This window comes from Pelobates fuscus, chromosome 1 (genome assembly GCF_036172605.1).
Source record: "Pelobates fuscus isolate aPelFus1 chromosome 1, aPelFus1.pri, whole genome shotgun sequence".
NCBI classification, from domain to species: domain Eukaryota; kingdom Metazoa; phylum Chordata; class Amphibia; order Anura; family Pelobatidae; genus Pelobates; species Pelobates fuscus.
Window position 1 is genome coordinate 197145187 of NC_086317.1, and position 24298 is coordinate 197169484.

Below are 24298 nucleotides of genomic sequence, written 5' to 3' on the forward strand. Positions count from 1 at the left end.
CCTACTAGGAAAACTTATTTTTCAATGAGCCTCCAGCTGTTTTAATCTACTGAAGAACGATGTGAGGCTGTAGTGCACAAACCATTTACTTTAGTGGCCCAGGGACCATTGTTCCCATTACCAGCTCTCCCATGAAGCTTCTATATATTTATGCTATTTGGTCATTAATAAACTTACCTATTCACCATAAATAGACATTTCTCCAGTTAACATTGCTGTCGTCTCTGTCTTTTTTTTTTAGGTGGGTGACGTGTCTAGTGAAAACACTGCATAAATACAAACTTCCATCAAATGCCAGTCATCCACCTGAGGAAGGTATTTAATAATAATAGCATATTGAATTATATGAAGTATCTGTAAAGCCTTATTATTCTTAGTGAATGGTACGTAAACATCCTATTACTTTTAGAATGTTACAGTGAAACAGAAGCTGAACAGGATGATGATCAACCCAGAACACAGGAAATGGTGAGACAATATAGCTCTTGCTGCTATCCCAAATGTGTTATAATAGTTTTATTTAGTGATTACTGTCATCTGTAATTTTAATATCACTCTAATACTACAATTCTTCCTTACACTTTTGTGTTTTGTTTTCTTTTTCAGAGCAGAAAGCAAATTGTACAGTCTCCAGTGAAGAATTCAAAAGTTACCAAAACCTCAGTATCACAAGCAGAGAGTATGGCAGCTGGAGCTAGTCCGGTGCTTAAAGGAGATGAATCTCAATATGAAGGTCAGTAAGAACAATAAGGATGTGGAATACTCTGTGTGAAGAAGTATGTACAGATGTTTAAACAGCAACTGAATGCATACTTGCAAAAACATAATATTCAAGGATATCATTTAAATTGTGGGATAATAACTCATTGATCCAACGATAAATCTGGCTGCCATTCTGTGGCTAAGAAGGCTTTTTCCTAGTTTGTTGCAAATTGGAAGTTCTTCAAACAGTTTTTTCCCTTCTTTTAGATGAACATCAAAAACCCACATGTGAGAAATTTGAACTTGATGGACACATATCTCTTTTCAGCCTCTAGTATTAGTATAATCTACTAATGCTCTAACTAGTTAATACAAAAACTGCACAACTACATCTTCTTTCATTTTCTGAGAAGTGCAAAGTTGACATGTCAAGGTGTGGTCTTCTTAATAGCTGTCAGGTTTCTTTAAAAATTATATATTTGCCATAAATGGAAGGAAGGTATATTCAGATTATGGTGGACTGTGCTTTATTCTTTCTTGTTCAATTTGTAAAATGGTTGTGATCTGCATCAGTGGACACGGATAAAATGATTACATGTAAATGCTGAAAGTATTGACCACAAAAAAAGGCATTATTTTGTAGGCACAAACATCTACCAACTGTTCATAAATGTTTACTCAACGGGTGCTTTTTAATGACAATCATGGAAAAAAGCCACTTGATACTACTTGCTGCCACCTGAATCCATATTCTTGCTTCTCCACACAGTTTGCATGTTTTCTAATTTTCAATTAATATAGAGATTTTTTTTAATTTTATATTTTGTTTTATTGTAAGGAAAATTGTAAAGCTTGTGGGTTGTTTTCCATGCTCATTTTTACGTTTGTCTTTTTCGTTCTGACAGGTGATGATTTAAAAATCATGATATCCTGTTTGCAACAAGGCGGTGTGTCTCTAATTGGCACAAAGACTACTATGACACGTGAAGAATATCGTAAATCTTTCATTCGTAGAAGCAAAAATCCAGATATAAATCATAAAGCACATACATTACGTGTACTGCAGAGCACCTTAAAGGTAAGTTTCAGGTACTTCTACATAAAATTCAGTCAACAAGTGGAAATTATTTTTACAATGACTTGAAAATTATAGCTGGCTGGCATTAGCTTCCAGTGCTATGAAACAGAAACATTTTTGCAGTGCCCTTTCATTAGTCTGGAAGTTTTGCAGCATTTCCAGGGTTGCACAAAAATTATGGGGATTATACGTAGCACCACATGTGTGCAAGATCTTGTACAAGGAAGTGAAACAGTGCATGATATGAATTAAAGGGTCATGCAGCTGAGCCTGTAAGCCAGATATTGCTTCTGAATGTACTTTTAGCACTGCATTCTTAACATAACTAAAGCTGTCATTACAATTCCCAAATTTTGATATAGTTGACTCCTTAATTGCTTAATTTTACTTTAATACTTTGTTTGCACTAGTTTTCTAATATGTTTTTCTCCTCTTCTTGTGTTTTTCTTGTAATTATTCCAGTACTTATTCTTACTTGTTTTATCTCTCACTCAGGCAAAGCTCTCAGAACTTGATACACTGAATCAAATCCTAGACAATCCAGATATCAGCTCTGAAGCATTTCGCCAGTGGAAATTTAAAAATGAGCAGTTGTATGAAACTATAGGGCGAGGGACTAGAGCTAGAGAATCATTAGGAGACTTTTTGGGCAACTTGAAGGCTGAACGGAGCCAGAAAAAAGGTGAAAGTGAATCAAGTGACTGAATTATGAATAGAGATTATGAATGTTTATGCATATCTGGAAGTAAATTGATAATGCATACATATTATATACATATGTGTATCAGATAAGATGAGGCTGTAAAAATATTAAATATTCTGCAACATCTGACTGCATTTTATATTATATGGTTTTATACATATTGGTCAATATACAATGAACAAAATTATAAACGCAAAACTTTTTTGTTTTTGCCCCCATTTTTCATGAGCTGAACTCAAAGATCTAAGACTTTTTCTATGTACACAAAAGGCCTATTTCTCTCAAATATTGTTCACAAATCTGTCTAAATCTGTGTTAGTGAGATAATTATTATTATCGCCATTTATATAGCGCCAACAGATTTCGTAGCGCTTTACAATATTATTAGAAGGGGGAATTTAACTATAAATAGGACAATTACAAGAAAACTTACAGAAACGATGGGTTGAAGAGGGCCCTGCTCAAACGAGCTTACAGTCTATAGGAGGTGGGGTACAAAACACATTAGGACAGGAAATAGCAGTCAAATTAGGTGGGAGTGAAGCAGAGCTGGAGGAGAGAGTAGAGTGCTGCCCTTTAGGAGAGAGCAAGAGACAGGTATGTGATGTAGAGGTTAGTCTGGGAGGCCAGAGTCTTTCCCAAATCATGGGTTTTAAGACACTTCTTAAATGATTGAAGACTAGGGGAAAGTCTGATGGTGGTAGCATCTTGTGTAAGAAAGGGGCGGATGCGTGCAATGTTTTTAAGGTGGAATTGGCATGATTTGACAACAGACCAGATGTGAGGCTCAAAGGTGAGGCCAGAACCAAAATTAACACCAAAACAATGTGCTTGTAAGGATGGGCTGATATGGGTACCACCAATCTGAAGGGAGAGCGAGAGAGGAGGATTAAAATTAGAAGGAGGAAAGACAAGAAGTTCTGTTTTGGAAAGATTCAGTTTCAGAAAGCGGGAGGACATCCAATCAGAGATAGTTAGAGGGGGAGGATGGGTTGAGACATGTTTTTTTTTTTTTTAAGATGGGTACTACAGTAGCATGTTTAAGGACAGCAGGGCAGTGCCAGAAGAAAGAGAGCCGTTGAAGATGTGTGTTAAGGAGACAAGTGGAGAGAGATCTGATAAGGTAAGACAGGATCAAGTGGGCAAGTGGTAGGGCGAGAGCAAAGGATAAGCGCAGCCACCTCTTGTTCAGTAGCCTGGGAGAAGGTCGGAAGGGTTAGGGAGGCATGGTTCAGGTGAGGTTGCGAAAGTGAGGGGCAAGGTGGTGAGAATTCTTTCCTTAGCTGTTCAATCCATCCACCTCACAGGTGTGGCATATCAAGATGTTGATTAGACAGCATGATTATTGCAAAGGTGTGCCTTAGGCTGGCCACAAGAAAAGGCCACTCTAAAATGTGCAGTTTTATCACACAGCACAATGCCACAGATGTCGCAAGTTTTGAGGGGCATGCAATTGCCATGCTGACTGCAGGAATGTCCTCCAGAGCTGTTGCCCATGAATTGAATGTTCATTTCTCTACCATAAGCCGTCTCCAAAGGCATTTGTAGAGAATTTGGCAGTATATCCAACCGGCCTCACAACCACAGACCACATGTAACCACACCAGCCCAGGACTTCCACATCCAGTATCTTCACCTCCAAGATCGTCTGAGACCAGCCACCCAGACAGCTGCTGCAACTTTGGGAGAGGTGTTCTCTTCACGGATGAATCCCGATTTTCACTGTGCAGGGCAGATGGCAGACAGTGTGTATGGCGTTGTGTGGGTGAGCGGTTTGCTGATGTCAACATTGTGGATAGAGTGGCCCATGGTGACGGTGGGGTTATGGTATGGGCAGGCGTATGTTATGGACAATGAACACAGGTGCATTTTATTGATGACATTTTGAATGCACAGAGGAACAGTGACGAGACCCTGAGCCCATTGTTGTGCCATTCATCCACGACCATCACCTCATGTTGCAGCATGATAATGCATGGCCCCATGTTGGAAGGATATGTACACAATTCCTGGAAGCTGAAAACATCCCAGTTCTTGCATGGCCAGCATACTCATCGGACATGTCTTCCATTGAGCATGTTTGAGATGCTCTGGATCTGCGTATACAACAGCGTGTTCCAGGTCCTGCCAATATCCAGCAATTTCGCACAGCCATTGAAGAGGAGTAGACCAACATTCCACAGGCTACAATCAACAACCTGATCAACTCTATGCGAAGGAGATGTGTTGCACTGCGTGAGGCAAATGGTGGTCACACCAGATACTGACTGGTTTTCGGATCCCTCTGGACACCCACAATACAGTTAAACTGCACCTTTTAGATTAGCCTTTTATTGTGGCCAGCCTATGGCACACCTGTGTAATAATCATGCTGTTTAATCAGCATCTTGATATCCCACACCTGTGAGGTGGATGGATTATCTCGGCAAAGGAGAAGTGCTCACTTATACAGATTTAGACAGATTTGTGAACAATATTTGAGCGAAATAGGCCTTTTATGTACATAGAAAAAGTCTTAGATCTTTGAGTTCAGCTTGTGAAAAAACAAAAGTGTTGCATTTATAATTTTGTTCAGTGTATATTGTTCTTTAATACATAGTTGTGTCCTAAAGAGCAAATTGATGTATTTTATGAAATAAAAAAAAAAAAGAATTGAGGGCGGGGGAACAACTTCTTTTTACATAAACTTTATTAAAATGATGCATCCAGATTTGGCTACACTGATTTTTTATATTGAGTTGGCAGAATTTTGGTTAACATGTGATTTTTAGACTTCTTGCATTCAAACATTGTCTGTTTCATATAGGCTACTCTAGCGTTCTTCCAGGTTGACCTCAGTTTAATACAAAGAATGATGGGACCCTTCAAATATAATCGAAACATGCATTGATACATTCTCACACGGAGTGAACTTTCTGTCAACTCACTGGAGCTTCAGTTTTGGAAAAACTTTCACTGCTAAGTATTTTATAAAGTACACAGATCTCACTAAATATCAGATGACTTTCTAAACCACGGAAGGTCCACACTAAATGAAAAACATAATCTGAATATGTACATCATTGTATGTGTTTTTTTTTATTTTTTTTATTCCTGAGCAAGTGGAGGGTGCAGGCCACCTGGATGACTCTGCTCTGTTTGCAAGTGCGTAGCTGGGTGGGCTTGATTCCCAAATGCGGGGCTCTTTAGCCCCAAATCGTTTTGCTTGCTCTGTGCTCTCGCTACTCGCTCTCTTTAATAGTCTAGAAGTAACCTAGGAGTGGAAAAAGCACAGTGATATCCCCGGTGACCAGATGTAACAGTATTGTAGTCAGGGTTTCTGCACTGTCAACCTCAAAGGCAAAGTTATGCTGCCTGATCTCACTTACTCTGTATGTTATACAAGGAGAAGCTTCTAGCTGCTGAGTATCATTTATTGCCTCTGCTGTGGCCAGTGGTGTATCTTGGTTTTGTGCTGCCCTAGGCATGACAAAACTCAGGAACCCCCTCCCCCCGCCCCGCCTTCTAAATACACTTACACACTCACTGACAGACACATATACATTTGGTGTCAGACACACATACACTAGCTAACAGACATACACAGTCACTAACAGACATACATACTAACACACTAACACGCTCACTAACCGACATACACACACACTAACAGACACACACATAGTAACACACAGTCACTAACAGAAACACACACTAACAGACACATGCAGTCACTAACAGACACGCATACACACTAACAGACACACACACTAACACACACACTAACAGACACACACAAACACAAACACTAACATACACACACATAGTAACACACTCCCTAACAGACACACACTCTAACAGACACACACACACAAACACACTATTTTTTTTAATTTTTTTGTTTAATTCAATCCTCCAGCTCCCCTACCTTTGGGAGTGCTGGGGTGGATTCTCGCTTTCCCTGGGGTCCAGTGGTGCTGCTGGGCGGCTGGCCGGTCACTGCAGTTGGTGAGGGAGCACTGATCCTCCTGTTCAGCTCCCTTGCGCGCCGCGTAGTGATGCCGGGGCCGGAGTGATGTCATATTCCGGCTCCGGCATCACTGCGGTGCTCGTGAGGGAGCTGAACAGGAGGATCAGCTGCCAGCCTCAGGTGGCCCTGAGGTGGCCAGCCAGCCAGCTCCTGGACCCCCCAGGAAAAAGAGGATGGCAAGGCATTTGCCAGGGCGATATGGAGGAGTCTTTTTTTTGCCTTGTCAAATGCCTTGTCAGCCTCACCGTAAATATACCCCTGACTGGTCCCGATCAACCACGCCACAGGGAACATAGAAGGGTGGGATATGCACATGGGGATGATTTTTGAAGCACCCAATTGTCTAAAGTATTTGTATCCTGTGGCATTAAGATTACATTTAATTGCACCTTTTCAGTAGGTAGCATTCTCCTGGCATCTACCACACAGATTATTCAATCAAACTGCCAGATAGGGAAGCTAGGGACATTTACCATGAGGCTAACAAGGAATTTGCCATGGGAGATGCTTTTCAGGGGGGGTGGCAAAAAATGCTCCAGCAGAGGCCTTCTTAGGCTTGTGCCAGGGGGACCCAAGAGATATTCGTTGGCCAACTAAGGGCGCCTTTACAGCGCTTGGCTGTGCATATTGCAGGCAAGCAGCGAGGGAGCACTTATCCATGCACTCTTCTTGCTCTTCTCGCTCGCACACCCCACTGTGATGCCGGAAGCCGGAATGTGATGTCACTTCTGCCCAGTAAGTGGCACGCGAGGAAGCAGAGCAAAAATATCACAGCTCCCTTGTCACCTTCAGTCTATTCTATGAGTATCAATAAATGCATGTACAGTACACAGGACTGGTAGACATGTTTCATATCAGATTAAATGGTTATTAGCGCTAGACTTAAGATGTCTGCCCTGATGCTACAGGTGCCATATGCATTGTGATAGGAGTGTAAGGAGATTAAAAGCAGACCCATGAGGGTTGCAAGCTTATTTCCACCTAGGAGACACACGTATAGCCAGGTTGTGAATGGAGATTTCAAGATAAATTTTGTAAAATATATAAATTAACAAAAGTATTTACAGTAAAATAAATAAATAAAAATTAAATTTAAAAAGTAATTAAAAGTATTTACAGTAAAAATAAAAGATAAATATACACAAGGGAGTAAGGCCTGTGGAGTAGATACTGTGGGTACCAGCAACATGTGGTCATAACAGAGAGACTAATGTCCCGCGTATAAACTACACGTAGGGCTCATGAATTAGTGTGCTAAGCATGAAGTGTGCATGCCGGTATGCAACTCATCCTAGTTCAGCCTCAAGTAATCGTTGTAGATTAATATGTAGATTAATTAGATTAGTGAGATAATAGCCTCTAAATAGGGTAGACTGCTAAACAGTGTGTATCACATAAACATAAGAGTGACAGGCAAAAATAAAAGATTATAAAAAAATTTGAGTCCGCTTGAGTGGATTAGATGGTTCTCCATCTCCGCAGCCAGTTTCTTCATGGGTAATGTGTTGGGCTCAGTTCTCGGGCCACAGTGTCAGCTGATTCCCCTGTGCTTGAAGGTATTGGAGAGTGATGGTGAGCCGTCGGCAGTGGAAGGCCTCTCCGCAGCCCCAGGCCTTGTGTAAGGTCGACATCCTTTGTCTCCAGACTCAGCAGCTCAGGGATACCGGGTCTCTCACTGTATGGGAACTGTGGAAGGTTCTGCTGGTCATCCGCTGTCAGTGGCGGGTGGCCTTCCGGCGTTGTGGTCAATGCTTTGGAGGGGGTCTCCTTGTGACCTGCAGCCTAGGTGGGTATTTGTCTCGAGTAATGGGGGCCTGGTGTGTTGTTTTGCCCGAGACAGGACTGCTCCTCTCCGTATTCCCGGTCATCTCCTCTTCCCATCCATGGGTAGGAAGTAGCTGATAGTACGCTGCTCCAGCTTCTCCCAAAAGTGATTGAATATTTCGTCCAGTCACGTGAATAGGGGCTATTTGGGTGCAAGCATTGAGGTTCGGTTTGTAGCTGCCATTTTACTGGGCCCAGTGCAGTCAGGTGTTTGAGCTTTATTGGGCAGCAGAAGGCAGTGGCAGTGTGTGTGCCAGGTCGGTGGGGACTGGGATAACCCCGCTCGTCCATGGGGGGGATTGGAGACTCTAGTTAGGATCTGCCAACAGTTGTGGTGGCGGGAGAGCAGTCATCTCCCCCGTGTCGGCCATGCCTCAAGGAGCGGAGCTGGTAGGGGGATCCACTTGTGTGGTATCGTCGTGGAGGTCATAAAGTCCCCTGTCAGTTGTTAGCCAGGTTATGTCAAGCTTCAACTTCTGCTTGATAAAAATTAGCAAGATTAGCGGTATATTGCAGGAGCTGTGGCAACATGCATCTACTCTTCTCTGCCATCAGGCCCCGCCCTGCAACAGATGATTTTTACACATTACATCAGAGGTAGACAATCCACTAGTAGCACTGTACAAAATCTTTGAAGTCCCTTGATGTGCCTTTTTCATTTCAATTAACTCGTGTGTATGCTGCTTGTTTTATGTCTAGGTGTTACATTTAACATAGTTAGCTGAAAATAGACTTGTGTCCGTCAAGTTAAGCCTTTCTTACATCTGTTTTTGCTGTTGATCTGAAAGAAGGCTAAAAAAAAAAAAACAGTTTGACGCATTTTACAGTTTATCAACAAATTAGAACAAAAATTCCTTATTGACACCAGAATGGATTGCATTGCGATTGCGTTAATCGTGATGAGATAATAAATTATTTTAATTTTTAACATTTTATGTATTTATATGTTGGCTGTGTTGTAATGTGCGTGAGCAGTGTGTGATATTCTGGTATTTGCGGTATTTCCTCCAATGCACAATGTCAGGACACACTTACACATTGCCCACATATACGGCTAGAATCACATGCAAAGCTAAACGCATACAATGTTGCACCCACAATCAAACTGCTAGACACAAACCACCTGTAACACACTACAACACCCACACATTGGCAATGCTGCTATTTCTAACCACCCTAATTTTTGCTAGTTTTAGCTGCAGAAGAGTGCAATGTGGACAAGACTGGCCAGGTATAGGGTAAAGGCAGGCTTTGGTGGGCTGTTCTCCTCCTGCATGGTTTTCCATTATAAGCCCTGTGAGTAGTGATGTACCGAACTGTCCGCCGGCGAACAGTTCCCGGCGAACTGTTCCCAGCGTGTTCGCGTTCGCCGCCACGGGCGAACACATGGGCGGTTCGATCTGCCCCCTATTCGTCATCATTGGGCAAACTTTGACCCTGTGCCTCTCGGTCAGCAGACACATTCCAGCCAATCAGCAGCACTCCCTCCCTTCCACACCCTCCAACCTCCCTCCCAGCATCCATTTTCGATTCATTCTGAAGCTGCATGCTTAGTGAGAGGAGGGAAAGTTTAGCTGCTGCTGATTAGATAGGGAAATTGATAGCTAGGCTAGGGTATTCAGTGTCCACTACAATCCTGAAGGACTCATCTGATCTCTGCTGTTTTTTTTTTTTCCTGTGTAATGTAATTGCAGGTGCCTGCCTGCCAGCTTCTGTGTGAGGTTCACATTGGATACTGTGCCTACTTGCCCAGTGCCACCACTCATATCTGTTTTAACAATTGGTTAAGCTTTAGATTTAAAATAAATAATTTGTTTTCACTGTAATAGAAGAGCAGTTGCCTGCTTGCCAGCTTCTGTGTCAGGTTGGATGCCTTGCCCATTTGCACAGTCAGTGCCACCACTCATATCTGTTTTAACAATTGGTTAAGCTTTAGATTTTAAATAAATAAATTGTTTTCACTGTAATAGAAGAGCAGTTGCCTGCCTGCCAGCTTCTGTGTCAGGTTGGATGCCTTGTCCATTTGCACAGTCAGTGCCACCACTCATATCTGTTTTAACAATAGCTTAAGCTTTAGATTTTAAAGAAATCATTTTTTTTTCACTGTAATAGAAGAGCAGTTGCCTGCCTGCCAGCTTCTGTGTCAGGTTGGATGCCTTGCCCATTTGCACAGTCAGTGCCACCACTCATATCTGTTTTAACAATAGCTTAAGCTTTAGATTTTAAAGAAATAATTTTTTTTCACTGTAATAGAAGAGCAGTTGCCTGCCTGCCAGCTTCTGTGTCAGGTTGGATGCCTTGCCCATTTGCACAGTCAGTGCCACCACTCATATCTGTTTTAACAATAGCTTAAGCTTTAGATTTTAAAGAAATAATTTTTTTTCACTGTAATAGAAGATCAGTTAGTTGTCTGCAAGCGTCTGGGTGTCAGGCCTACTTCAGCGTGTGCTCTGCAGACCTGTGCCAGCGTGCTTTGACAGTTGCCAATCATATCTGGTGTCTCTTTAGCGTGCTTTTACAAAGAAAAAAGGTTTCCAGTGTAAGCTAATAGCAGCCAGTCAGTGTCCTTCAAGCGGCTCGTCAGGCCTTCCTTCAGCGAGTGCCCTGCACAACCCTGCCAGCGTACTTTGACAATTGCCACTCATATCTGGTGTCTCTATAGCGTGCTTTTTCAAAGAAAAAAGGTTTCCAGTGTAAGCTACCGTATATACTCGAGTATAAGCCGACCCGAATATAAGCCGAGGCCCCTAATTTTACCCCAAAAAACTGGGAAAACTTATTGACTCGAGTATAAGACTAGGGTGGGAAATGCAGCAGCTGCTGGTAAATTTCTAAATAAAATTAGATCCTAAAAAAATTATATTAATTGAATATTTATTTACAGTGTGTGTATATAATGAATGCAGTGTGTGTATGAGAATGCAGTGTGTGTGTATGAGAATGCAGTGTGTGTGTATGAGTGCAGTGTGTGTGTATGAGTGCAGTGTGTGTGTATGAGTGCAGTGTGTGTATATGAATGCAGTGTGTGTATATGAATGCAGTGTGTGTGTATGAGAATGCTGTGTGTATGAGTGCAGTGTGTGTATGAGAATGCTGTGTATGAGTGCAGTGTGTGTATGAGTGCAGTGTGCGTATGAGTGCAGTGTGTGCGTATGAGTGCAGTGTGTGCGTATGAGTGCAGTGTGTGTGTATGAATGCAGTGTGTGTATGAATGCTGTGTGTGTATGAATGCAGTGTGTGTGTATGAGTGCAGTGTGCGTGTATGAATGCAGTGTGTATGAGTGCAGTGTGTGTGTATGAATGCAGTGTGTGTGTGTATGAGTGCAGAGTGTGTGTGTATGAGTGCAGTGTGTGTGTGTATGAGTGCAGTGTGCGTGTATGAATGCAGTGTGCGTGTATGAATGCAGTGTGTGTGTATGAATGCTGTGTGTATGAATGCAGTGTGTGTGTGTATGAGTGCAGTGCGCGTGTATGAGTGCAGTGCGCGTGTATGAATGCAGTGTGCGTGTATGAATGCAGTGCGCGTGTATGAATGCAGAGTGCGTGTATGAATGCTGTGTGTGTGTATGAATGCTGTGTGTATGAGTGCAGTGTGTGTGTGTATGAATGCAGTGTGTGTGCATGAATGCAGTGTGTGTGTGCATGAATGCAGTGTGTGTGTGTATGAGTGCAGTGTGTGTGTGTATGAATGCAGTGTGTGTGTAATGCAGAGTGTGATGCAGAGCCTTGGTGGGGGGTGGGCATTTTTATTTTTTAATTATTATTTTAATATTTTTTTGTTTCATTACATTTTTTATTATTATTATTATTTTATTTTATTTTTATTTTTTATTTTATTATTATTTTTATTTTATTATTATTATTTTTTTATTATTATTAATATATATAAATTGTTTCGTCCCCCCTCCCTGCTTGCTAGCTGGCCAGGGAGGGGGGCTCTCCTTCCCTGGTGGTCCAGTGGATGGGCACTGTGTAGGAGGGTCTGTGGGGGCTGCAGAGAGATGTTACTTACCTTTCCTGCAGATCCTGTCAGCTCTCTCCTCCTCCGCCGGTCCGTTCAGCACCTCAGTCAGCTCCCAGTGTAAATCTCGCGAGAGCCGCGGCCATAATACAGACAATTGACTCGAGTATAAGCCGAGTTGGGGTTTTTCAGCACAAAAAATGTGCTGAAAAACTCGGCTTATACTCGAGTATATACGGTAATAGCAGCCAGTCAGTGTCCTTCAAGCGGCTCTGTCAGGCCTTCCTTCAGCGTGTGCCCTGCACAACCCTGCCAGCGTACTTTGACAGTTGCCACTCATATCTGGTGTCTCTATAGCGTGCTTTTACAACCAAAATTTTGTTTCCACTGTAATAGAAGAGCAGTTGCCTGCCTGCCAGCTTCTGTGTGAGGTTCACAGTGGATACTGTGCCCTCTTGCCCAGTGCCACCACTCATATCTGTTTTTACAATAGCTTAAGCTTTAGATTTAAAAGAAATAATTTTGTTTCACTGTAATAGAAGAGCAGTTGCCTGCCTGCCAGCTTCTGTGTCAGGTTGGATGCCTTGCCCATTTGCACAGTCAGTGCCACAACTCATATCTGTTTTAACAATAGCTTAAGCTTTAGATTTTAAAGAAATAATTTTTTTTCACTGTAATAGAAGATCAGTTAGTTGTCTGCAAGTGTCTGGGTGTCAGGCCTACTTCAGCGTGTGCTCTGCAGACCTGTGCCAGCGTGCTTTGACAGTTGCCAATCATATCTGGTGTCTCTTTAGCGTGCTTTTACAAAGAAAAAAGGTTTCCAGTGTAAGCTAATAGCAGCCAGTCAGTGTCCTTCAAGCGGCTCTGTCAGGCCTTCCTTCAGCGTGTGCCCTGCACAACCCTGCCAGCGTATTTTGACAGTTGCCACTCATATCTGGTGTCTCTATAGCGTGCTTTTACAACCAAAATTTTGTTTCCACTGTAATAGAAGAGCAGTTGCCTGCCTGCCTGCTTCTGTGTGAGGTTCACAGTGGATACTGTGCCCTCTTGCCCAGTGCCACCACTCATATCTGTTTTTACAATAGCTTAAGCTTTAGATTTAAAATAAATAATTTTTTTTCACTGTAATAGAAGAGCAGTTAGTTGTCTGCAAGCATCTGGGTGTCAGGCCTACTTCAGCGTGTGCTCTGTAGACCTGTTCCAGCGTGCTTTGACAGTTGCCAATCATATTTGGTGTCTCTTTAGCGTGCTTTTACAAAGAAAAAAGGTTTCTAGTGTAAGCTAATAGCAGCCAGTCAGTGTCCTTCAAGCGGCTCTGTCGTCCTTCCTTCAGCGTGTGCTCTCCAGAACTGTTCCAGTGCACATTGCCAATCATATCTGGTGTCTCTATAGCGTGCTTTTAAAACCAAATTTTTTTTTTTCACTGTTATAGATTGAATAGCAGTTACTTGTCTTCAAGCGGGTGTGTCAGGCCTACAGTGTGTGCTCTGCAGAACTGTTCCAGTGCACATTGCCAATCATAGCTGGTGTCTCTATAGCGTGCTTTTAAAACCAAAATTTGTTTTTAACTTTTATAGATTGAATAGCAGTTACTTGTCTTCAAGCGGGTGTCTCAGGCCTACAGTGTGTGCTCTGCAGAACTGTTCCAGTGCACATTGCCAATCATATCTGGTGTCTCTATAGCGTGCTTTTAAAACCAAAATTTGTTTTTCACTGTTATAGATTGAATAGCAGTTACTTGTCTTCAAGCGGGTGTCTCAGGCATACAGTGTGTGCTCTGCAGAACTGTTCCAGTGCACATTGCCAATCATATCTGGTGTCTCTATAGCGTGCTTTTAAAACCGAAATTTGTTTTTCACTGTTATAGATTGAATAGCAGTTACTTGTCTTCAAGCGGGTGTCTCAGGACTACAGTGTGTGCTCTGCAGAACTGTTCCAGTGCACATTGCCAATCATATCTGGTGTCTCTATAGCGTGCTTTTAAAACCAAAATTTGTTTTTTACTGTTATAGATTGAATAGCAGTTACTTGTCTTCAAGCGGGTGTCTCAGGCCTACAGTGTGTGCTCTGCAGAACTCTTACAGTTCACATTGCCAATCATATCTGGTCTCACAGTAGCTTGCACTTATAGTACCACTAATCCCCCAAAAAATGACAGGCAGAGGCAGGCCACCCCGCAGGGGCCGTCGTGGTCGTGGTGCTGTGATTCCCTTTTGCCCTAGAATAATGCCCAGTTTTCAGAAGCCACGTACCCTGAACTTGAAAAGTTCTGAGGACATAGTTGACTGGCTAACACAGGACACCCAATCTTCTACAGCTTCCGCTCGGAACCTTGACGCACCATCCTCCTCCAGCTTAGCTTCAGGCACCTCTCAAGATACCACTCACCCGCCTGCCGCCACCACCAAAACTAGCACCACAGCCGCTTTACTTGGTATGTCAGAGGAGTTATTCACACACCCGTTTGAAGAAATGAGTGATGCGCAACCATTATTGCTAGAGGATGTAGATAACAGGGATATGTATCAGGCAGGCAGCATTAAACACATGGAGGTACGGTGTGATGATGATGATGTTGTACCCGCTGCTGCTTCCTTTTCTGAGTTGTCAGATACAAGCGAAGCGGTTGATGATGACGATGCGTCCATGGATGTGATGTGGGTGCCCGCTCGGCAAGAAGAAGAACAGGGCGAAAGTTCAGATGGGGAGACAGAGAGGAGGAGGAGACGAGTTGGAAGCAGGGGGGGGGTCATCGCAAGGAGCTAGTGGCACAGTCAGACAGCATGCATTGGCACCCGGGGTCAGCCCGACAGCACGCCAATCAACGCATGCTGTGTCCACCACCAGAATGCCGTCATTGCAGAGCTCATCAGTGTGGCATTTTTTTTGTGTGTCTGCCTCGGACAACAGTGATGCCATTTGCAACCTGTGCCAAAGGAAACTGAGTCGTGGGAGGTCCAACACCCACCTAGGTACAACTGCTTTGCGTAGGCACATGATCTCACATCACAAACGCCTATGGGATCAACACATGAGTACAAGCAGCACGCCTACTCTAAGCCGCCATCCTCCTCCTGGTCTAGCATCTTCAGCCACGTCAACCACTGCTGTCCTTCTTGCCCCCTCTCAACCATCCGCCACTCCGCCTTGAGCAGTTCCCGCTCATCTGCCCACAGTCATGTGTCTGTCAAGGACATGTTTGAGCGTAAGAAGCCAATGTCACCAAGTCACCCCCTTGCCCAGCGTCTGACAGCTGGCTTGTCCGAACTATTAGCCCGCCAGCTTTTACCATACAATCTGGTTGAGTCTGAGGCGTTCAAAAAATTTGTAGCTATTGGGACACCGCAGTGGAAGGTACCCGGCCGGAATTTCTTTTCACAAAAGGCAATCCCCAACTTGTACTCGATTGTGCAAAAGGAAGTCATGGCATGTCTGGCACACAGTGTTGGGGCAAGGGTCCATCTGACCACTGATACCTGGTCTGCAAAGCATGGTCAGGGCAGGTATATCACCTACACTGCGCATTGGGTAAACCTGCTGACGGCTGACAAGCAAGGAATGCGTGGCATTGCAGAGGAGTTGGTGACACCGCCACGAATTGCAGGCAGTCCTGCTGCCACCTCCTCTACTCCTCCTACTCCATCCTCTTTCATAACCTCCTCGGCTGAGTCCTCTTGTGCTGCTGCGTCTTGCTCCACATCAACGGCACCCTCCCAGCTCCCCAGGTACTATTCCACATCCCGGATACGGCAGTGTCACGCCGTCTTGGGTTTGACTTGCTTGAAAGCAGAGAGTCACACTGGACAAGCACTCCTGTCCGCCCTGAACGCACAGGTGGAAAAGTGGCTGACTCCGCAGCAACTGGATATCGGCAAAGTGGTGTGTGACAACGGAAAAAATTTGATAGCGGCATTGAAGTTGGGCAAGTTGACACATGTGCCGTGCATGGCACATGTGTGTAATCTGATCGTACAACGCTTTGTGCATAAGTACACAGGCTTACAGGACGTCCTGAAGCAGGCCAGGAAGGTGTGTGGCCATTTCAGGCGTCCCTACACGGCCATGGCTCACTTTGCCGATATCCAGTGGCGAAACAATATGCCAGTGAGGCGCTTGATTTGCGACAGCCCTACACGTTGGAATTCAACACTCCTAATGTTGGACCGCCTGCTCCAACAAGAAAAAGCTGTTAATGAATATTTGTATGACCGGGGTGCTAGGACAGCCTCTGGGGAGCTGGGAATTTTTTTGCCACGTTACTGGACGCTCATGCGCAATGCCTGTAGGCTCATGCGTCCTTTTGAGGAGGTGACAAACCTAGTCAGTCGCAACGAAGGCACCATCAGCGACATCATACCATTTGTTTTCTTCCTGGAGCGTGCCCTGCGAAGAGTGCTGGATCAGGCTGTAGATGAGCGTGAAGAGGAAGAGTTGTGGTCACCATCACCACCAGAAACAGCCTTATCAGCATCGCTTGCTGGACCTGCGGCAACGCTGGAAGAGGATTGTGAGGAAGAGGAGTCAGAGGAGGAATGTAGCTTTGAGGAGGAGGAGGAGGAGGAGCAAGACCAAACACAACAGGCATCCCAGGGTGCTCGTTGTCACCTATCTGGTACCCGTGGTGTTGTACGTGGCTGGGGGGAAGAACATACCTTCAATGACATCAGTGAGGAGGAGGAACGGGAAATGAGTAGCTCGGCATCCAACCTTGTGCAAATGGGGTCTTTCATGCTGTCCTGCCTGTTGAGGGACCCTCATATAAAAAGGCTGAAGGAGAACGACCTGTACTGGGTGTCCACGCTACTAGACCCCCGGTATAAGCAGAAAGTGGCGGAAATGTTACCGAATTACAACAAGTCGGAAAGGATGCAGCATTTGCAAAATAAATTAAAAAGTATGCTTTACACAGCGTATAAGGGTGATGTCACAGCACAACGGGAATCTAACAGGGGGAGAGGTGGAAGTCATCCTCCTCCTCCTCCCTCGACCACGCCGGCAAGGACAGGATGCTTTAAAGACGTGTTGTTGATGGAGGACATGCGGACCTTTTTAAGTCCTATGCATCGCCACAGCCCTTCGGGATCCACCCTCAGAGAGCGACTCGACCGACAGGTAGCAGACTACCTCGCCTTAACTGCAGATATCGACACTCTGAGGAGCGATGAACCCCTTGACTACTGGGTGTGCAGGCTTGACCTGTGGCCTGAGCTATCCCAATTTGCGATAGAACTTCTGGCCTGCCCCGCTTCAAGTGTCCTGTCAGAAAGGACCTTCAGTGCAGCAGGAGGTATTGTCACTGAGAAGAGAAGTCGCCTAGGTCAAAAAAGTCTAGATTACCTCACCTTTATTAAGATGAATGAGGGATGGATCCCGAAGGGACTGACACTGGGCGATACATTCGATTAAAAAAGGCCTGATGAGATGAGCTGCCTTGGGCTAAAAATGGTCCACACACTGCTGTATTTTAGCTCTGAATGACGTTTGACTTGCGTGACTTATCCGCCACCAACTAGGGTTCAAGCCGCCATGTTTTAGGGCACTTTCTGCCTGTGAAACAAACATCAATTTTTCTGGCCGCTGCTACAGCAGCGGCTGCAACAATACCAAATTTTTCAGGCATGTGTACATGCCTAATTTTTAGGCCCACTGGTGCAGCACTGTGGCTTCACAAACCAAACCAAAAAAAAATCCTCCAAGATGGCACCAGTCTAAGCATCTTCCCACCTTGGCCTAAAAAGGGGAGGTGATTCAACAATTAAAAATCTCTGCCATTTACACGTCCACTGATAGGAGACGCGGAAGGTATTAAACTGATATGAACAATACTAAACTCACCACTCCTATCTGGTGGCACATTAGCTTGCCCGTGCAGTGCCACAAATTTCAAGTAAGAGGACCGACCAAGCATCTTCTTCCATCTCCCTGTTACATAAATCAATGCCATATCCATAGAACTTGTAGAGAATATCCAGGATAGTTTTACAGGGCCAAATCATGTCGCCTGTTGAAAGAGGTGACCTTGCTCGGGTCCCAGGTGTGCGGTTCCTAAAATGGCTGCCATATACACGTCCACTGATAGGAGACGCGGAAGGTATTAAACTGATATGAACATTTACTAAACTCACCACTCCGAGTGCTGTTATTTATTTAATTTTTTGTGGTGAGGCTTTACAGGACAGAGTGCTTCTCCACGGGACATGTTAACTCACGGGCAGCTGTCTCATCAAGGAACCAGAGCAGCTTGAACGAGGTGACCTTGCTCGGGTCCCAGGTGTGCGGTTCCTAAAATGGCTGCCATATACACGTCCACTGATAGGAGACGCGGAAGGTATTAAACTGATATGAACAATACTCCACTCCTATCTGTAGGTCCGTCCCATTGTGATTTATGCCCCCCACCCACCGCGCAGGGATGGGGGCCGGGGGGGAGGAAAGTAGGCCCCCCCCATTGTGATTTATGGCCCCCACCCACCGCGCAGGGGTGGAGGCCGAGGGGGGGAGGACAGTAGGTCCCCCCATTGTGATTTATGGCCCCCACCCACCGCGCAGTGGTTGGGGAGGACAGTAGCTCCCCCCAGTGTGGGCTTTGAGGACAGGTGTCAATCCATACCTGCCAAGTGACCCTATGTACCTATGTAGGGGGAACAGTCCCTATTCTGCTCTGTGTCAGTGTGTATCATGGTCTCTGTGGATGGGGAACAGTCTCTATTCTGCTCTGTGTCAGTGTGTATCAGGGGCTTTGAGGACAGGTGTCAATGTTAGGTGATTTCTGCCCTTTATGGATTAAAAGCAGACTCTGCATCAACTGTGTAATTTTCCATGGGAGTTTTGCCATGGATCCCCCTCCGGCATGCCACAGTCCAGGTGTTAGTCCCCTTGAAACAACTTTTCCATCACTTTTGTGGCCAGAAAGAGTCCCTGTTGGTTTTAAAATTCGCCTGCCCATTGAAGTCAATGGCGGTTCGCGCGGCTCGCCGGTTCGCGAACATTTGAGGAAGTTCGCGTTCGCCGTTTGCGAACCGAAAATTTCGGGTTCGCGACAACACTACCTGTGCGGAATTGGTCTTATATCAGTTCCTTCCAGCACTGCAATGAGTGAATTGAGGGATGCCATTCACCACCTGCTGCAATGTGACACTATCAGATATCAGAAGAAATCCTGGATGAACCTCTGTCAAGCCAACTCCAGGAGAGATCCTCATATCTCTCCAGCATGTTTGGTTCTAAAAGCGTTAAATGCTCTGCATAGGTTGCTCAGCCCTGCATTACATGTATCAGCATCCAGTGGCACTTTTTGTAAGTATGCATTATCTACCACATTGTAGCTGGGCTGTCAACTTCACAACAACAGTGGGTGCCACTCACTAGCGGGGTGCCCGGGGCAGACTGTGTCAGGTCCTGGGTCACTGACCGACACCTCCCTCACACCATCAACCCCCCTCCCTCACACCATCACCCATATGCCTGTGTGCCAGTGTGTGTTTATGTGCATACATCTCAACATTTCACCTACACTACACACAAATACAACCCCTAATCCAAATGTCAACACTACATAAAAACACACCATTATTTAAAAACCACACTTCAGAAAAATGCACACCTGCATTCAAATGCCAATACATGCAAACACACCCGTACATTCACTCACACATACTCCATACAAAAACATGCTTACATCCAAACACACAAACACTGCTCAGTGCTAAATACATAAAAAAAATAAAAACACTGCTCAGTGCTCAATACATGTAAAAAAAATCTGTGGGTGTTTTTTTTTATTTTTAAGCTGGGGGGTGCCAAATATAGGATCCGCCCTGGGTGCCAAATGCTCCAGGTACGCCCCTGCCGCCAGGTTAATATACATCTATATTAACCAAAAAGGATTAATACACAATCTGACGTTCTTTATAAAAAATATGCATTTATTCGACTTCAAAAGCAAACAATAATGTACTTAACAGATGGTATTTCTTAACAACGTTACAGAGAGTGAGAGATCTTTGTAAGTAGTGTTCTTTGCATCAATTCAGGACACACCAGGTGAGGAGAGCGGAGAGTAGGAGAAGAGAACATGGTCCTCTGTTCTTAATAGGCAAAATTACACCATAAGTTTTAATTTAGACTCTGGACATATAAGGAAACTCCCCATATAAGGACCCTACCCCCAATCAGCGGCGTACATAACGCGGTCGCAGCTGCGACCGGGCCCGGCACTCCAGGGGGCCCGGCCGTCCTGCGGACCCCTGCGACCGGGTACCAGGCCTGCTGCCACATTTTGCGGCCCCGGCCCACGCGGCAAACCGCGGGGGCCACATCGGGTGGCCCATGCTGTCAGGGCCACCCGATGGATATGGATTGTAAGGGGGCCCGTCTGCACTGGGCGCTTTAAGAGCGCGACCGGGCCCCCTGTGATTACTGCACGTCACTCCTCCCAGCTATCAGAGCCCGCACGGGAGGAAGGAGGAGGGAGTCAGAGTGGGAACTCTGACTCCCATCAGGCTGAGCCCCCACTGGACCCCAGGGAAAGTAACAAGGTAGGAAACATTTTTTGTATGTGTGTGTGTGTTTCTCTGTATGTATGTGTGTCTGTGTCTCTGTATGTGTGTGTGTCTGTGTCTCTGTGTGTGTGTCTCTGTATGTATGTATGTGTGTGTCTGTGTCTCTGTGTGTGTGTGTGTCTCTGTATGTGTGTGTGTCTGTGTCTCTCTGTATGTGTGTCTGTGTGTCTCTGTACGTATGTGTGTCTGTGTCTCTGTATGTGTATGTGCGTGTGTGTCTCTGTATGTATGTGTGTCTGTGTCTCTGTATGTGTGTGTGTGTGTCTCTGTATGTGTGTGTGTCTGTGTCTCTGTGTGTGTGTGTCTCTCTGTATGTGTGTGTGTCTGTGTCTGTGTGTGTGTCTGTGTGTCTCTGTACGTGTGTGTCTCTGTATGTGTGTGTGTCTCTATGTATGCAGTGGCGTACACACAATTCATGGGGCCCCATATGTGTGTGTCTCTGTGTGTGTGTGTGCCTGTGTCTCTGTATGTATGTGTCTCTGTGTATATATGTGTGTGTGTCAGTATGTATGTGTCTGTCAGGGGATGTATGTGTGTCTGTCTGTGTGTATATTTGTGTGTGTGTCTGTATGTATGTATGTGCCAGGTGGGATGGGGGGGCACGGATCGGGGGAGAGAGGGGAGCACGGATCGGGGGAGAGAGGGCAGGGAGGGCCATTATTAACCATAATAATACTGACCATTTGGTCTTTCAATGTATGTATGTTCTATGTATACAGTAATATTTTAGCTGTGTAATACAAATACAGCAGTAGAAAGCAGGACATGAGACTGAAGCCCAGTAACACCAAATGTATAGTTCTGTATGTATAGGGGAATATTCACTAAGCATTGCATAGGTAAAAAAAAGAATCCAACAATGAATAAGAAATAGAAAAGGAATCCACACAAAATACAGAAATTATAATTGTTTTATTTCTAATTTAAAATATTTCATTTTTTTTTTAAATTTTTTATGTTTAGAGATACAGGGTAGCCATTACATATATTATAGAATCCTTTTTTTCTCCTCTAGATGTTTTATAGCTGTAGAATCGTTTTTAATATTTTTTGTTAATCATAAGTCACAGAGTAATGGTCTTATTTGGGTTTCTACTTATTACATATTACTATAGGGAGATGTTTGCTGTAGCAGGACCTGGGTAACCTGACTGGTTATCCCCTTTTGTTAAGATAGGTCAGACTCATTTCCCCAGTAACTGGACGGGACACAGTTTTAGAATACAACTTTTGACAATGTTTATTTGGGCACACAGCTTTTTATGCACAGACCTCCACAGGGGGGTCTCCATCCAACGCAACACAATCTCATGCAGGAGGGGGGGCTGGGGAACAGATAACCATCTCCCGCTCTGGGAGATACTAACATGACACAGGGATACCCATGAATACACATTGCATACAGGGTGGTGAACTTTGGGGCTTGGCGCCCTGGGACGGGAAGGGAATACAGGATTACACTTTATATGGATGAATAGCCCCGGGTCCCCCCTATGCGTCGAAGGTCTGGGGCTCAAGGCTCTGTACATCCCCAAAATTAGTTCCATGGTGTTGCTTGGTTTAGTCCGATGAATCAAAATCTTGCGCCTAAACCAAGCAACAACCAATCAGCCGAAATGGCATGAACCAAATCGCGCCAATCAGCATTAGGTGGAGTGTGGCAAAAATGACCTCACCACTGGTTTTTGGAGCGGCCTGTTTGCCAGCCTCCAGCCCTGTGGTGAACTTTGGGCTAAAAACACTGTTCATGCCTTTTTCCCTGCTATGGTACAGTATATGGGGCTTGTCGAATGGATTAGGCTTATGGTGTTCGTTTACCGAACAAACTGACGAACAGCCGAACCACCCGCAAGTTGAGTGTGCAGCCTATTAACCCCATAGAGGCTGTGGTTAACCGCAGCTTAATTGACGAACGACTGGGTGGTCGTCATTCATATGCATGAACATGTGGCGGTGGCCATCTTAAACTGTCGAACAGCCAGCTGTGTTTTGTCGTCATGCGCATGGAACTGTTTTCGGACACTCGCTCACACGAACACCGCTGGGACTTCCAGACTTCCAGCAATTTGTTTCCTTTTCATACGAAAGCAGCAGTGTTCGGTACATTGAATCACATGAACAAGAGACACTGGAGAATCAGATACACAAACAGTCATTACAGTCATTTTGTTATCTAATGTGTTTCCTTACCCCTGAAAAAGCAGAACTTATGGGACTATTCTGGGCAATAGCCTTGTGGGCGGCCAGGCAATGTGGCCTCCAACTAACTTTTGAAGCCCCGAACCGATCTGGGTGATTTTTGAGTATGTTGTTCCCCCATATCGGGGCTATCAGGAAATGTATGTTTTGTGGGGGGTTCTTATGTTTTTGGGGTATTTCTAAAAATGTGTAAAATACTTGCATTTTTCGTTTGGAGATAATTGTAGATTAATTTTATTAATGACAGGAGGCGAATATTTGATTAAGTCTCTCTGTACTACAACTCCACAGCAGCACATTAACACAGAGAAAAACAACCAATCAGAAAAAAAAAATAGGTACTATAAAACTCCCCTCCCCACACATAACTTTCTCTTTCACTACAACAGAACAAAAGGCAGAAAAAATAATGGAGAAAAACAAAGTCCTAGATACAATGAATACAACGACGTCCAGCATCTGAGAAGAACTGTCAAACCAGGTAGAGTTCATTGACTGTAAACTAAAACGAGAAAAAAACAGAATCGAAAAGGTTGATTAGCCAATGAAATGTACTCTGAACAAAACATGTAGGTACCCAGTGTAACAACCAGAAATACCATAATATACAGAGATCCCTACCCTTACTTAGGAAACGGACACAAGAACAGAGACAACAAGCAGAGTTGCATAAATACCTGATTAACCCAAACTATTAAAGTTAAACAAGGGAGGGAAATATTTGCCTCCTGTCTTTAATAAAATTGAGAATTTAGGTACACTAAAGCTAGCATAATATAAAAAAAATTAAAATGACAGGAGGCTTCATATTTGCTGTTTTAACGCTCCGCCAACAAATCCAACAATGTTTGTTTCACTGGTACCTATTCCGGGAGATAACTAGAGCAATCCCAAATAGGCCTTCCAATTGCGAGAAGTGACAGCAGATGGATCGATGAAGATGCCAGCTGTCGGTGTACCACAAATTACGGAAAAAACTAAATCTGCTGTTAGATCCACTGTACGTGGGGTTGCGACCTGTTTCCTAGAAGACTGTCCATGAACTGCAAAGCCGACATATTAACCATTTTCCTGCAGGTGCAAAATTCCGAAGATCATTGGCGGACTTGGAACGGCGAGAAAAAACTGCCACCAGGTCTCAACCCTTGATGTGGAAGATGGCTCCTCCGATTGTGCCAGGGTCAACAGGTAATGTGGTCGTGCAAGCAACCCTCCAACCTCAAGCAATGCATCTGAGTCCACCACCAATTCCGTAACAGGA

The 24298-nt window shown here is 44.5% G+C and overlaps 2 protein-coding genes across 2 annotated transcripts in view; one reads left to right on the top strand and one right to left on the bottom strand.

Moving 5' to 3' along the window:
• The window catches only part of CNKSR1 (connector enhancer of kinase suppressor of Ras 1), a 128779-nt gene extending 126080 nt beyond the window's left edge, over nt 1–2699 (top strand). The window contains exons 17-21 of the mRNA XM_063453225.1: nt 242–315; nt 410–468; nt 607–733; nt 1608–1780; nt 2276–2699. Coding sequence (XP_063309295.1) covers nt 242–315; nt 410–468; nt 607–733; nt 1608–1780; nt 2276–2485 — 643 coding nt within the window. The 3' untranslated portion in view covers nt 2486–2699. The remainder of the gene's footprint in view (nt 1–241; nt 316–409; nt 469–606; nt 734–1607; nt 1781–2275) is intronic.
• The window catches only part of ZNF593OS (ZNF593 opposite strand), a 343969-nt gene that overhangs the window by 314102 nt on the left and 5569 nt on the right, over nt 1–24298 (bottom strand). The gene's annotated exons all lie outside the window — the stretch shown is intronic.